The following is a 15,038-nucleotide window of genomic DNA, read 5'->3' as shown; positions in this document are numbered from 1 at the left end:
GAAAGTAGCCATTGGCTGTCCTAAAAGTCACTATAAGTAGCTGGATGACACCATCACCTAATTTGCATAATTGACAATGTGCATGTAATTGTGATGGACACTGTAGGAGAAAGGATTTTTTTAAATTAAAAAATATTTAACCTTTATTTAACCAGGTAGGCAAGTTGAGAACAAGTTCTCATTTACAATTGCGACCTGGCCAAGATAAAGCAAAGCAGTTCGACACATACAACGACACAGAGTTACACATGGAGTAAAACAAACATACAGTCAATAATACAGTAGAAACAAGTCTATATACGATGTGAGCAAATGAGGTGAGATAAGGGAGGTAAAGGCAAAAAAAGGCCATGGTGCCAAAGTAAATACAATATAGCAAGTAAAACACTGGAATGGTAGATTTGCAATGGAAGAATGTGCAAAATAGAAATAAAAATAATGGGGAACAGCGTGGGAGAGACCAAAAGTGAGTAAAAAACACCCTAAATATGTTTAGAACTACAAATTAACTTTCTTCTGTCAATTCTTGTGTTTTTTTATGACCCGCAAAAGTGACCCAAAAGAGACACTGGCGGAGTTACTTTGTTTTTTTATTTTATTTTTTAAGTTTAGTTTTCTTAATTTGGTTTGGTTTTTATGATCCACTCAGGAGCCTACAACAATTCACAGTAAAACATGAACATTTTTAACCATAATATTTTTTACATTTTTTGTATACAATCTACATCAACAATCCAAAAATTGAACAAAAAGAGACATTAGAAAAAACTCAATGGCAATGTGAGAAAATTATGGTAACTAGTCTGGCCCTGATTCAGGATCATTTTAATTTTTATGTAAACCAGTGTGGCATTAGCCAGCCGCGGCTTCCCGCATGCGTGATTCATTTGCAGTGTGGAAGAGGAGGGATGAACATCTCCTGCTCTGACTGCATCTGGGCGGGTCTGCTGCGCGTGGACTGGGCCACCTGTGAGTGCTTTGGGACCCACGGCAGCACCCGCTGCTCTTTGAGAAGAGTAAGAACGATACGTGCTTTCACGTCCGAGTCTCCAAAAGTCTCCAATAACACCAGAAAAAGTCGCTAGATTTGTCGCTAGTCGCTTTTTTGAAAATGTGTCGCTAGCGGGGCCTGAATACTCGCTAAATATAGCGACTAGTCGCTAAGTTGGCAACACTGTAAATAGAAAGACACCAAATATACTGATAACTTCCACTATTCAACTGTGCTGAAACATATGAGTCTGACCGTGAAACAACTGTTATGGCGCAATGATACAGAGGATGGCAGCAGTGAGCGACACACTGAGCTACATACTGTTTTACCGAAGATGTTTTATGACTAAACCAAGATAGACCATCGCCCCTCGTTTCCAATGGGGAACAAATGACCAATAGTGGGCAGATTCAAGCACGAGCTAGCGAGATCCTATTGGCGTGTTCTAATATAATCTGCATATTTCCGTTCGGGAACGCCTATTCTGTGAAGTGCGCGTGTTCAAGAATTCAATTCGCCTTTGCGCACCTTCTAAACAACGCGATTTTTAAAAACGTTTGCAACGGGCAAAGTCTACAATAATTAGTCCACTATGTTCATAACAGATTCTAGTTTTGTGAACAGAAAACTGTATTGAGATCACATGTTTCGTCGATATGAAAATTTGCAGAATGTCTGCTAATCTCCTCCCACTGCCCAAAGCGGTTGCTTCACATTTATCATCCAGTGAAACATCTGTCTCATTGTCCCAGTCTGTGGTTTTACCCTCTGCCCGACCACAACCAGCGAGCTAAAACAAACTGCTTCCGGGTTACCCGAATTTGCTTCCTCGCGCGGAACACTAGCTTGCCGGTTGTAAGGAAACTAGCTAAATATACGCTGTTATTTTAAATCTGTGTTTATTCATCATGTCTAAAAGACACCGTTTAGATTTAGGCGACGACTACTCCAATAAAAAGAGATCTGATGGGTAAGCTTCTCGTTTCATGCAGCTACTGTCTTTCTGGTTGCTACCCGAAGACAGTTGTTGCTAGCGAACGGCTAGATTGTTTTGTTTAGCTAGGTACCAACCGGCAAATATTGCGTCTTACTAGTTATCATTTATAAACTGGATACTTTGTAGAGATGATACACGATTAGCTACATATCCGCGAGTTTCCTGTGTTATTCAGCCTGTGACGCTCGTGTAGTCATGTTGACAAGGCACGTGTTGATGTTCTGCGGCCTAGCGCTAACGTTACACAGAGTAAACTGGCTAGCCATAATGTTAACTCAATTCCACGATGTCTTTACATCAAAGGAGTTGGGTGGACTGGAGCTCCGACGTCACATACAATGGAGTTTTTATTTTTTTAAACTACGGCACTCAAAAAATAGCCCGCAATTATGCGACACATTGTCTTTTTCTGTGACGTCGGAGCTCCAGTCCGCCCACGCCTTCGCTCAATTCTGTTTATGTACAGGAGCTGGGTGGCAGGTAACCGAAAGGTTGCCAGTTCTAATCCCTGAGGTGACAAGGTGAACAATCTGCCGTTCTGCCATTGAGCAAGGCAGTTAATCACCCACAAACAGGTGCCCAATGTGGCAGCCCCATGCACTTCTCTGATTCAGAGGGGTTGAGTTTTGATTGGGCCTTGTGGGCAATTGACGATAAATGTAATCCTTTAATCATGGAGTTGGGGTTTATTTGGCAATTAATTGGCCAAGCTATTTCTCAAGTTCAGGAACTAGCCTCTCAGCTGAAAGATAGCCAAATACAAACACTTGCGTATTGTAATATTGCATCCAATTTGCATTAGCACATCATCTGATTTAATCTACATACAATAGTATTTTGGGGACCAAGTGAAAAACTTGCATATTTGGATTCCATGAATGGGTCATATGTAAAAAATATAAAAAAATCCTGCTGTAGAATGGTCAATGAATAATATAAATACACTGATTATTGAGTAATAATTCTTATTGACATAACCCCAAATATAAGAATATATAACTGAATTTGTTTTTGTCATTGAGTTTTTATTAACACACTGTGCACATTTTGTAAATGTCCCACTACATTAAAGTGCACTCTATTTCAAGTAATATACTATCGTGGGTTGATGTATGTATATTTTTCGATTTCTCAGGAAAGACAGAGATCGCGACAGGGACCGCGACGAGCGCTCTAAAGACAGGGAGAGGGACAGGGACCGCGACAGAGATCGGGACCGGGACCGAGAGAGGGACGTGAAGCCCTCTGTCGTGCCCCCCAACACCATGATGGCCGTTGGAGGCATGCTTCCTCTCAAGCAGACAGCCATGCAGCAGCAGATCAACCCGTTCACAAACCTGCCCCACACACCACGCTACTATGAGATCTTGAAGAAGAGGCTGCAGCTGCCTGTGTGGGAGTACAAGGAGCGCTTCAACGACATCCTGGCACGCCACCAGAGCTTTGTGCTTGTCGGAGAGACGGGCTCCGGGAAAACCACACAGGTGCAGTTCTGTTCAATAGTCCTTAAACAGGGATTGACATTAAGGTCTAAACGGCTCTTCCCATTGGGCAAGTCAGGGGTGCTTTTTTTTGGTTGGCCCGAAAGATTATGATCACTTGTTTTCACCTACCCACGGGAGGAACCAGAAAGACCAAACTACTAGATTTCTTTGCATTTTGGTTATCTGTAAATAAATAAATACTCTCCCCTGCCCAATGGGGCAACTTGCCTGACTGCTCAGGTCACTTGACCTGGAAAATAGGGAAACCCTTAATGTTAATCTCTGGCTTAAATTCTTCTGTTTCTCTACTTTGCAGAGGTGCTTCGTTTGCATTTTTGCATTGGTGAATCTTCACTCTTGTAACAGAAGAAGCAGTTTGGATTGACTTTTAGTTTGATCTCCCGTTCCCTCTGTGTTTGTGTTTCTGATGGAATTAGATGGGTGATATTGCTTACTGTACACTTTTCACCCCCTTCCCCACACATGCCATTGAAGGCCAAGTGTGTGTTGTTTACACCTACTCTGTTCCCTCAGATTTGCAAACACAGAAGAGGTAGTGTTTAAGGGCCATTTGTAATTTGGCATTCCAGTCAATTTACTCCCTCACCTCCAAACCAATGCACTTTGAAATATGTTTGTTTCAGTTAGACACATCCATAACATGCACTCCCTTTTCCCTCAGATACCCCAATGGTGTGTGGACATGGTGAAGGGCTTGGGTGGCCCCAAGAAGGCGGTGGCCTGTACCCAGCCCAGAAGGGTGGCAGCCATGAGCGTGGCCCAAAGGGTGGCCGACGAGATGGATGTCATGCTGGGCCAGGAGGTGGGCTACTCCATACGATTTGAGGACTGCAGCTCCGCCAAGACCATACTGAAGTAAGCAACTTCTTGTCTGGATAGTAGAGGCTACATCAGGGTTATTCAATTCCAGGCCTAAACACTTCTGGTTTTCATTCTTGCATACTACCAGGATTGTTAATTATTAGGGCACGCACGTAGCAAAGCGCTGCAAAATGTTATGCAACGAAATTAGAAAATGAGCATTTGTTATTGGGTAAGTTCAGATGGTACCTCTATTTCACTCAGTTTTTAAGAGTTTTCTTCTGTTTTGTGCCTACTAAACACAACAAAGGTAAAACACAAAAAATAAAACATTTTGGCCCTTCAGAACTGTAATTTGAATACCCCCAGAATACAGAATTTGGGGTCATAGCCAGTTAATTCAATTTGACACACACAGCTTCAGTCAAAATTAAGTTTTAAGTTATTTTAGGAATTAAGAATTAAGTTATTTTAGGCAACTGTGGTCACCAAGTATTTGGTATAGTGTTGCAGCTGCACACTAAAAGAGAGCAAAGGTTGCTAATTTTGAAGAGGCATAAAATCAATGAACACACATTTTGGTGTTCAAGCCATCACTCGGTCAGCATCTGCTATGTTTTAAACTGTGTGTCCTTTCCCCTTTAAGGTATATGACAGACGGTATGTTGCTTCGGGAAGCCATGAACGACCCCTTGCTGGAGCGGTATGGCGTGATCATCCTGGATGAGGCCCACGAGAGAACACTGGCCACGGACATCCTAATGGGAGTATTGAAGGAGGTGGTCCGACAGAGGTCAGACCTCAAGGTACAGCTTCCGAGTCCAGGGGGGAATCTCAGGTCTCTCCTCGATTCCTCATGTCCTTGATTTGGATATTCTCCTTTGTGTTTTGAGAAAGAGGCGAGGAATCGAGGGAAGACAAATGAGGTTTGGTATCTCTCTTTTGCATTTAGTCCATTCTGGAGATAAATTTGATTCATTATTTTAATGTAAATTAGCTTGTTTTTGGGTGAAGTTAAAATGGCATTGACCATAAGTGAATGAGTCGCATGAAGAAAGAAAATCACATATGAATTGGAAATTTTGTTTTACCGTTGAAATTATTTGAAAGTCCCAAAACAGCTCCTGGCTTAGCCCATTCCCCATGCCTCTACAAAAGGCCAAAAAAGTCACTGAACACCCCAATTGGCACGTGGTTTTCTGTTGCTTATTAGAAAAATTTGATTTCTGTCTTGGTGTTTTTCCTGACGGGTTCTGCATTTGGTTAGTTTGTCACCCATGAGACACTAGACACGGAAGCCTATTTCACTTCCGCAAACTCCCCAGAATGACTCTTAAAAGATACTGTAACTCAAGAAATATGTGAATTAAGACATTTTTGCAGAGGATGTTTTAGCGGCGCAATTTTACGTGTAAGTTGTTTGTGCAGTATTTGGGCAAATGGACATTGTCAAATCAAAACCCAACCTTATTTATCCGTTGTGACGCACTGATTATCCAAACTGTTTTCGACGACACAAGAATAACTGTTTCTGACTCATATCGATGCCACAGGCCGTTTTCAAAGGGATTTCTTTGCTTTTAAAGGCAGTCGCTCTTTAGTGGTTATGTTTTTGGATTGCTTTTGACTTACCTTAGTCCCAATGTAATTTAGCCTAGTTATTTGCTCGCCCATTCTAGATCCCTATTCAAACGTAGATGTTTCCCTCTTTGGCTCCCATAGCCAGGCTTTCACTATTGTACACTAAAAGTGGCATTGCAACAATCCTTAACAACCACAAAGCATTGGCAGGAATATGTTCTTTGCCCACAGGTGATTGTGATGAGTGCCACATTAGACGCAGGGAAGTTCCAAGTGTACTTTGACAGCTGTCCGCTGCTGACCATTCCCGGACGCACACACCCTGTGGAGATCTTCTACACCCCTGAGCCGGAGCGGGACTACCTGGAAGCCGCCATCCGCACGGTCGTTCAGATCCACATGTGTGAGGAAGAGGAGGGGGACTGTCTGCTGTTCCTCACCGGACAAGAGGTATACTTCCACCCCTTCTCAAATGCAGTCAAGATGGTACAGTTCAGTGTTGAAGAGTGATACTGACAACACCAAGGTTGTCGCCTGAATATAAGTTGAATTGTTGGGGAGGTTTAACTTTCAGGATACTTGTCTACTGCTCAACGGGATTATTGCCTGACTCTGAACTGTCTTATCAGGAAATTGACGAGGCCTGTAAACGGATCAAACGGGAGATCGACGACTTGGGACCTGAAGTCGGAGACATCAAAGTCATTCCACTATATTCCACACTGCCTCCCCAGCAGCAACAAAGAATCTTTGAGGCAGCACCCCCCAGGAAGCCCAGCGGTGCGATAGGAAGAAAGGTAGACCAGCAGAACACTGCAAAAACAGGGTTTTGTTCAATAGGAAGAAAACATTTTGGAACTGAGAAGAAATGGGAAGGTACTTCCTGAACTTGTACAATCAGATTTTAATTTTCCATTTCAAAATGTTTTGCTATGGGGTGCCCTACTGTATATACAACCCAGATTTCATACATTGGTGCTTGTTTATCACCAAATATTTCCAATGTCTTGTGGTGCAAGTATGTATAGAAAGTCCTTGAATTGTCTGCTAGTGCTAACCCCCAATGCCTGTTCCCTAGGTTGTGGTTTCGACAAACATTGCTGAGACATCCCTTACCATCGACGGAGTGGTGTTTGTGATCGATCCCGGTTTTGCCAAGCAAAAGGTAGGCTGCTACTCCTCTCCCTCTATAATATTTTACCTTACCTTGTCTCGTCATTTCAAACGCAGAGCGAATACCTGGCACTAGTACTACGAACATGTACCTATTTCAATAACAGGGACACTTGAACTGTCTGTGGTCCACAATCTGAGCACAATGCAGATAATAGTGCTAACAGTAATAGTAGTTCATTAACCAGGTTTCCATCCAACCAGTTCAAGCGGATTAATTGCCTGACGCATAAAACAACTCATGACAGGCCTCATAGAAACTGAATGTTATTAGTAACGTTTCGCAATTTCTACAAATCAAAATACGAAAGACAAGATAGGATCTTTTTGTTGTTGTCTGTGAAGTAGATTGTGTGACAATTGTGGTAGAAATGCTTTTATGTGCAAATATTGATATAAAAACCATCATACTTTTGGCCATGAAGTGTATATGGACACCCCTTTAAATGAATGGATTAATCTATTTCAGCCACACCCGTGTATAAAATCGAGCACACAGTCATGCAAATCCCATAGACAAACATTGGCAGTAGAATGGCCCGTACTGAAGAGCTCACTGTCTTTCAACGTGGCACCGTAATAAGATGCCACCTTTCCAACAAGTCAGTCCTGCTAGAGCTGCCCCAGTCAACTGTAAGTGCTGTTATTTATTATGGAGTGGAAAAGTCTAGGAACAATGGCTCAGCCTCAGGCCACACACACTGCCGAGGGCTGTAGTGTGGAAAAATGGTCTGTTCTTGGTTGCAACACTTACTGCCGCTGGAAGCAATGTCAACATAAGAACTGTTTGTCGTGAGCTTCATTAAATGGGTTTCCATGGCCGAGCAGCCGCACACAAGCCTAAAATAACCATGCGCAATGCCAAGCGTTGGCTGGAGTGGTGTAAAGCTCGCCGGCATTGGACTCTGTAGCAGTGGAAACGAGTTCTCTGTAGTGATGAATCATGAAATTGCGGTCCGACGGACAAATTTTGGTTTGGCCGATGCCAGGAGAACTCTACCTGCCCGACTGCATAGTGCCAACTGTAGAGTTTGGTGGAGGAGGAATAATGGTCTGGGGCTATTTTTAATGGTTCGGGCTAGGCCCCTTATTTCCAGTGAAGGGAAATATTAACTCTACAGCATGCAATGACATTCTAGACGATTCTGTTCTTCCATCTTTTGTGGCAACAGTTTGGTGAAGGCCCTTTCCTGCTTCCACATAACAATGCCCCGTGTACAAAGCGAGGTACATACAGAAATGGTTTGTCGATCGAGGGAGGGAGAACTTGACTGGCCTGCACAGAGCCCCGAACTCAACCCCATCGGACACCTTTGGGATGAATTGGAGCACCGACTGCGAGCCAGGCCTAATCGCCCAAAATCAGTGCCCGACCTCACCAATGCTCTTGTGGCTGAATGGAAGCAAGTCCCCGCAGCAATGTTCCAACATCTAGTGGAAAGCCTTCCCAGAAGAGTGGAAGCTGTTATAGCAGCAAAGGGGGGGACCAACTCCATATCAATGCCCATGATTTTGGAATGAGATTGTGCCAATGTAGTTTCTAGGTGAACTTAGTCATGTGAAATGTTTTGTTGTACTACCACCACGACTTGAAAAAGCATGCAGAGTTTATAGGCAGATGGAATAAGTTACAATGACCTTTATAGCTTATGTCTTTACTTGGTAGTTAAGTGCACTGTGATGAGCTTCATGCACATTTCCACTAAATATCGAGGGTAGGCGATCATTTGAATGATGCTGGTGACATGATGACCGGTTTGCTTGGCTGCCAATTATCAATTAAAAATGATCTGGCTTTTATCATATAACCTACCCTGTCCACTTTATCAGCAAACTGTCTAGAGCATGCACCAAAAACATATTGGGCAAGTTTGCTATATTATTGCAACAGCTTTGGGGTCAAAATCATTGGTGGAGTTGAAAATACAATTGAAACCCATTTAACTTAGATTATTTAATTCGGTACATGGGGAATTTAACCGCAAAATTATTTTTTATGTTCACTACGTCATTACACACGGCCATTTATCCTCAACAGGTCAGTTTGGCAGAAACGCCTCTCTGGTGGGAAAATGTGCTTATCTGTCGCCAATTGTATGAAACCTAGAGACAGTACATTTTTTTGAGAACATACATTTGTTCCCTTGTTACCCGTTTTTTTTTTTTTTTACCTGGGATTTGAACCAGAAACCCTCCCGTTACTCATTCACCTCGCTGCCGTTGTAGACTAACACTTGTGTAATGGGTTCCCCTTCGCCCCATATCCAAATCCCTCCAACTGTACCTACAGATGAACAAGTGATTATATATATGAACAAGTTATTATCTTCAATCATTTGTGTATTCATTGATTTTCACCTGTACATCTGTGGTACAGTTTAAGTAATGGATGCATGATTTAAGATTATCTCTAGAAGTGCTGTCCATAACATTCACTGTGAACTTAACTGTTAAGTTCATGTTTTAAGTATCCCTATATTTCTGTTATTACGGCGCTATCACTCTGTTTGTACGCCTGCGCAGTAGTCTCACTGGAGATGGACCCGACTTGAGTGTGATGGCAACTACCGGTATGTACTGTAGTCATACGGTGAAGTAAACATTGTTAAACTGGAACCTGGTCGTGGTGTCATTTTGAGTTAACATTAACCAACGTGGAATCAGCATCCAGCATTTTTTTTTTTATATATATAAAATAAAGACTTGAGTGAGAATGTTGTCTATACCTGTAACCCACAGGTGTACAATCCTCGTATCAGGGTGGAGTCTCTCCTGGTAACGGCGATCAGCAAAGCCTCGGCGCAGCAGAGGGCAGGCCGTGCCGGCAGGACACGGCCAGGGAAGACTTTCCGCCTCTACACTGAGAAAGCCTACAAGACCGAGATGCAGGTGATCTGTCCTGGATTGTAGAAATGTTGGGGCAAAGTATACGGTCGAATGAAATATTGAATAAATTGTTATCTTATGGATAATGTTGAGGACAATTAATTTAAGGAAATGTTTATAGTTTAACTTCTCTCATGTGGTGCTGGGCATTTTACAGAAGCCTGTTTCGGCCAGTACGTTCAGCTCTTGTTAAACACATGATTTGGCAGAATTAGCCGACCTTGTTACACAGCGGATTATATAATACAGTAGAATGGCTTCATGTTCTACTGATCTGACTATTTTCCTTTCCACACTACAGGACAACACGTATCCTGAGATTCTCCGGTCCAACTTGGGTTCTGTCGTGTTGCAGTTGAAGAAGCTGGGTATCGATGACCTGGTGCACTTTGACTTCATGGACCCACCAGGTGAGGAGCAAAGGTTTTGCTGCAATACTTGCCTGTTGAAGTGCTACTTTAGTTTGAAACTGTTTCATTTGAAACTGACTGGCAGCCCTTTTTCTTGATATACCTCTTGACCAACCATTTTATCATCAAATATAATTTGTTGATTGATCCTTTGACAGACAGAAAAGTAAAAATGACAAAGAGATCAAACATGTTCTATGCTGTACTGATCACTTGCTCTTCTTGCTTCCTCCCTTGTGCTCTCAAGCCCCAGAGACCCTGATGCGGGCGCTGGAGCTGCTCAACTACCTGGCGGCGCTCAACGACGACGGGGACCTGACAGAGCTGGGCTCCATGATGGCAGAGTTCCCGTTGGACCCACAGCTGGCCAAGATGGTGATCGCCAGCTGCGAGTTCAACTGCTCCAACGAGATCCTGTCCATCACCGCCATGCTGTCAGGTAATGGCCCAGGGCCGGGATGGCTGGCATCCAAAGTCGCCCAGTGCCCACCCTTGGCACCAGTTGGCACCCTCTCAACCCTGTGGGTTCCAATTTAATGCAAGATGGAGATCTCTAAATTGATCGTCTCCTCAGTGCTTTGTTAATGCTATTTGTTAATTCCTGGAAGAGTTAATTAATATTTTGGAAAAGTAAGGAGGTGGCCCACAGTTAAGGGGGTTTGCAGATCTAGTTAGCAAATATGCTATAAAGTATTAGATTTATATGGAGGGATCAAGTTAACAATATTTGGTAAGTATTCCTCAAATCAAAATGTGAGAACAAAAAGCCAATTGTGGGAAACTTCCGCTGTAGAGGGCTCCATGGAAAAATATATGTTTTTTGGTCTACGCAAAGTATTTGGATTGCTTACTGGTTAGATACTTGATTGATAATGACAATTAGTAATTTAAGGTGATGGTTGATGGAAAAGTAAACTGAAAGCCAATTGTATTCTGTATCAAATTGAAAAGTTGACCATGTTTCTTCCAGCTGCTTGAAATATGGGAGTGTTTATCCTCAGTGCAATTGGGCAGGGCAGGCATCTCAATATAGTGCTCTCAGATAGGTCTAAAACATTGCCTATGCATTTGTTTAGTGGTTTGTCTATGGCTGCTTTAATGGTGTCTCTTGATGTATTATTGGCCCAAATGCAGTACAAGATACCATGGCAAGCAATGTTTTTTTATCGTCAAGATGTTGTAATGGTCTTACTCGTCAAATGTATTTCTCATCAAGGCCTGCTCTTTATTTTTGTTTTAAGTGAGGTTTACACATTGTGAAGGATTATTTGTTATCTGCATGTGGGTGGTTGATTTAGGTTATATTTAAGCTTTCTTGACAGTTTTGGTTTTACTACCGGGGGATTGGGGGGAACCATTTGCGTTCGAGATGGCAAGATAGAGTTCTGATTTTATCATATAGAATGTTCAGTGTTTGGACTATTCACAATATTTCAAATTGTCATTCCCCTCGTGTTTTACTCGTACACATTTGTGATTTGATTGTGGTCAATTCAATATCAACTCAGGAGATTCATAGAAATTCCAGTTCAGTACAAAGGCCATACATGTTTTGTTTCCTGAAATTCATGTTGAAGTTGGTCTGCGACTGTAAAATGACTACATTGAATGTCAAATATTAATTTAAACATGTATGAGTAAAGCAAAATTAGGCTTACCAGTGGAACATGAAAGTAATGATCGGCGGTGTTGCAAAAACTCCCAATTTGGACATATTGATGTTCTTCTTTCATACAAAGCCGTATGTCCGTAGTGACATCGTATAAGGACATCTATTTCCCTTTTATAACGTCAAGGCCATTGACTTGAATGTGAAATGGACTTGGATTCTCTTGAATGTTATACATATATACACTGTTCTCAAGTTCAATGCTCTCTTTTAACGCTCTGCAGGTGTGTGAAACCTCTTTGTTTTGCAGATGTGGTTAGGTGTTGACTCCCTTGACAAGCTAGTAGCCAGTCATCATGCAGTCGGAAGAGCCCCCCCTCATAAACACACCACTTGGTCCTGCCCTGCCCACCTATGCTCTCTGTCAAGTTTTCTAGCTACAATAGGCCTTGTTCCTCTGTTCTGTGAATGCTTGACTCATCCCTATGGGCGTCTGTGTTGGGGCCCATACCAACCTTGTCTAGTCCCGCAGTGTTTCGTCCGCCCCACCGAGGCTAAGAAGGCGGCGGACGAGTCCAAGATGCGGTTCGCCCATATCGACGGAGACCACCTGACGCTCCTCAACGTCTACCACGCCTTCAAACAAAGTAAACATGGCCACCACAAACATCTTATTTTGATAGGGTAAAATGAATTAAAGGGACAGATTAGACTCCAAAATCAACGTTTAATCAGATGTTTCAGACCTCAAAAGTGAGTCCACATCCTATGCCATCAGTTGTGTAGACCAACCTTTAATTAATGACAGACTAAAGATAAGCATCACAAATCTGGAATTAACATGGGATATTTGGATCTATAAATTGATAGACAAATACATGGGCCGTGTCCTAAATCTGTCTTGCCTACTTCTTACTAAAACAACATACTGTGTACTTAGTTGTACTACATACTATTTAGAATGTACTGTTTAGTAAAAAACAAATGCAGTAAGCAACAAATGTCCTGAGTATTTGCGTTGATTCCCGCAATTTGTTCATTTGGGTACAGTGTGTCCCCTTTGCTCATCAGCTGATATCAGCTGTTGTCAAACACACGTGAGTGAGTCTGGAAAGATGATTCTCTTCCTCAAAAGTGTTTAGCAAATTCTACTAGAAGAGAAGCCGAAATGAGTATAACAAACATCCTGCATTTAAAGCATACTTGAATTATTTAAAATTTACTATAAAACTTTATTTTCTGATACCTAATATGCTTACTATGTAGAATGCAAGTATGGTTAATCTGACTTGGCCATGGACTTATCTCAACAGAAGATTAACCTTTGAAGACTGATTTTTAAGTGTAATGTCCCTTTAAGTAACTTTGAAACATGATGCTTATTTGACTTGCCGTTGTCTGTAGGTTGATCTTTGTTGTCGTTTCTCAGACCACGAGTCTACACAGTGGTGCTACGACAACTTTGTGAACTACCGTTCGCTGATGTCGGCCGACAACGTGCGCTCGCAGCTGTCCCGGATCATGGACCGCTTCAACCTGCCCCGGCGCAGCACCGAATTCACCAGCAGAGACTACTACATCAACATCCGCCGAGCGCTAGTCACAGGCTTTTTCATGCAGGTCAGTCGGTGCACAGCAGGGCAAGTTCCATTTCAATTAACTTCGAATTGAAATGGAATTAAGTGAACAAATACGATTTATCTCGCATTGTGTGCATTTTCTTAAATGTTTTCTTGTTTGCTTAGGTGGCTCATTTGGAGCGCACTGGCCATTATCTCACAGTCAAGGACAACCAGGTGGTCCAGCTACACCCCTCTACCGTCCTGGACCACAAGCCAGAGTGGGTGCTCTACAATGAGTTTGTCCTCACAACCAAGAACTACATTCGCACCTGCTCGGATATCAAACCGGAATGGTACGTTTGTGGTCATGAAGTATGACTCAGAAATGTCCACACAAATAAAACGATTAGCGAATACACTGTAAATAACAAGGGTTTTTGATAAGCGTCAACATTTCAAAACTAATTTATCTCTTATGACTTATTCGTCGTTTACAGGTAATGCTTTTATTGGATATTTTGATTATATTCTACGACTTTGCTTTAATTGATCTCGTCTCCCCAGGCTGGTGAAGGTTGCTCCTCAGTACTACGAAATGGGCAACTTCCCACAGTGTGAAGCCAAGAGGCAGTTGGAGCGAATCGTTGCCAAACTCCAGACCAAGGAGTATTCCCAGTACTGATTAACAGCGACTGGAGAGCGGAAGACATCCTTGAAAGAGCTTGGCACAATTCATACTTTAAAAGTTGTATCCTATCTTCAATCTTAATGTTTCTCTCGATTCAAGATATGATTTTTATAACTTTTTTGTTTGTGGTTTTTCTGTCCATTCAATAGCAACGTGTATAACTGTAAGCATTTATGAAATTGATCTCAATGGTGAATATTAGGCTATTCTGATTAGAGATTTTCGAAAAGGAATTAAATTAACATGTTAAGCATGAGCATTCATGTGGATATTGTTATGTTCCTCTAGGAAATTGTGAACCCTGAGAAAGTGTACTTGCCTAGGTTGTCCTTGTTTCTTCAATAAAGGAGCTTCGACTTGAATAAAACCATGAATAATAGCTCATGGTCTTTGATTGTCTACTGGTACGGGAATTACTACTGAAAAACATGTTATGGGTCTAATCCTAGAAGTACATATAGAATCCCTATTCATTTAGTGACCTCTGTGGGTCAAGTAGGCCCATGAAGATCTGTCATAACTTTGATCATGTGTTTATACCACATTAAAAGGTAATACAACTACTTATGTTTTCATCTGATTGTCAAAAAAAAATCACTTCAAAATGCTCTCCTGTTGACTACCGGGGCGGCATATTTCAGCATCCAAACGGTGCACCTGCAATTTGATGATGAATGGAAAGTGACGTCTGTTAAACTAAAACGTGTAATGACGTTCAGCGATTGTCATTAGGCACACTACACATATAGCCTGAATTGATGCATCCAGTGCTGTTTGTGCGCTTTATCTCCACCTTGATAACATTTTAGTGTTCTTGTCGAACCACGATGCA

General features: G+C 42.1%; 1 protein-coding gene across 1 annotated transcript; it reads left to right on the top strand.

The window, feature by feature from the left end:
* Window positions 1-1,762: 1,762 nt before the first annotated feature.
* LOC124012525 (pre-mRNA-splicing factor ATP-dependent RNA helicase DHX15-like) lies at window positions 1,763-14,769 on the top strand. Its single transcript, XM_046326254.1, has 14 exons — window positions 1,763-1,964; window positions 3,127-3,475; window positions 4,158-4,351; window positions 4,944-5,103; window positions 6,110-6,328; window positions 6,508-6,675; window positions 6,957-7,043; window positions 9,791-9,940; window positions 10,239-10,347; window positions 10,595-10,786; window positions 12,481-12,603; window positions 13,386-13,576; window positions 13,702-13,871; window positions 14,083-14,769. Exons 1-14 carry the CDS (start codon window positions 1,903-1,905, stop codon window positions 14,198-14,200), a joined length of 2,292 nt encoding a protein of 763 aa, XP_046182210.1. The 5' UTR covers window positions 1,763-1,902; the 3' UTR covers window positions 14,201-14,769.
* The last annotated feature ends 269 nt before the right edge of the window (window positions 14,770-15,038 follow it).

This window comes from Oncorhynchus gorbuscha, linkage group LG24, assembly GCF_021184085.1.
Source record: "Oncorhynchus gorbuscha isolate QuinsamMale2020 ecotype Even-year linkage group LG24, OgorEven_v1.0, whole genome shotgun sequence".
Taxonomy (NCBI): Eukaryota; Metazoa; Chordata; class Actinopteri; order Salmoniformes; family Salmonidae; genus Oncorhynchus; species Oncorhynchus gorbuscha.
Note: the sequence above shows the minus strand (reverse complement) of the source record. Positions and strands in the feature narration are given on the sequence as shown.

Excerpts from the sequence above, each read along its gene's own strand:
- LOC124012525 (XM_046326254.1), top strand. The coding sequence starts at position 1,903 with ATGTCTAAAAGACACCGTTTAGATTTAGGCGACGACTACTCCAATAAA. Across the intron at positions 4,352-4,943 it reads TCCGCCAAGACCATACTGAA|GTATATGACAGACGGTATGT; the intron begins GTAAGCAACTTC and ends TTCCCCTTTAAG. Across the intron at positions 7,044-9,790 it reads CCGGTTTTGCCAAGCAAAAG|GTGTACAATCCTCGTATCAG; the intron begins GTAGGCTGCTAC and ends TGTAACCCACAG.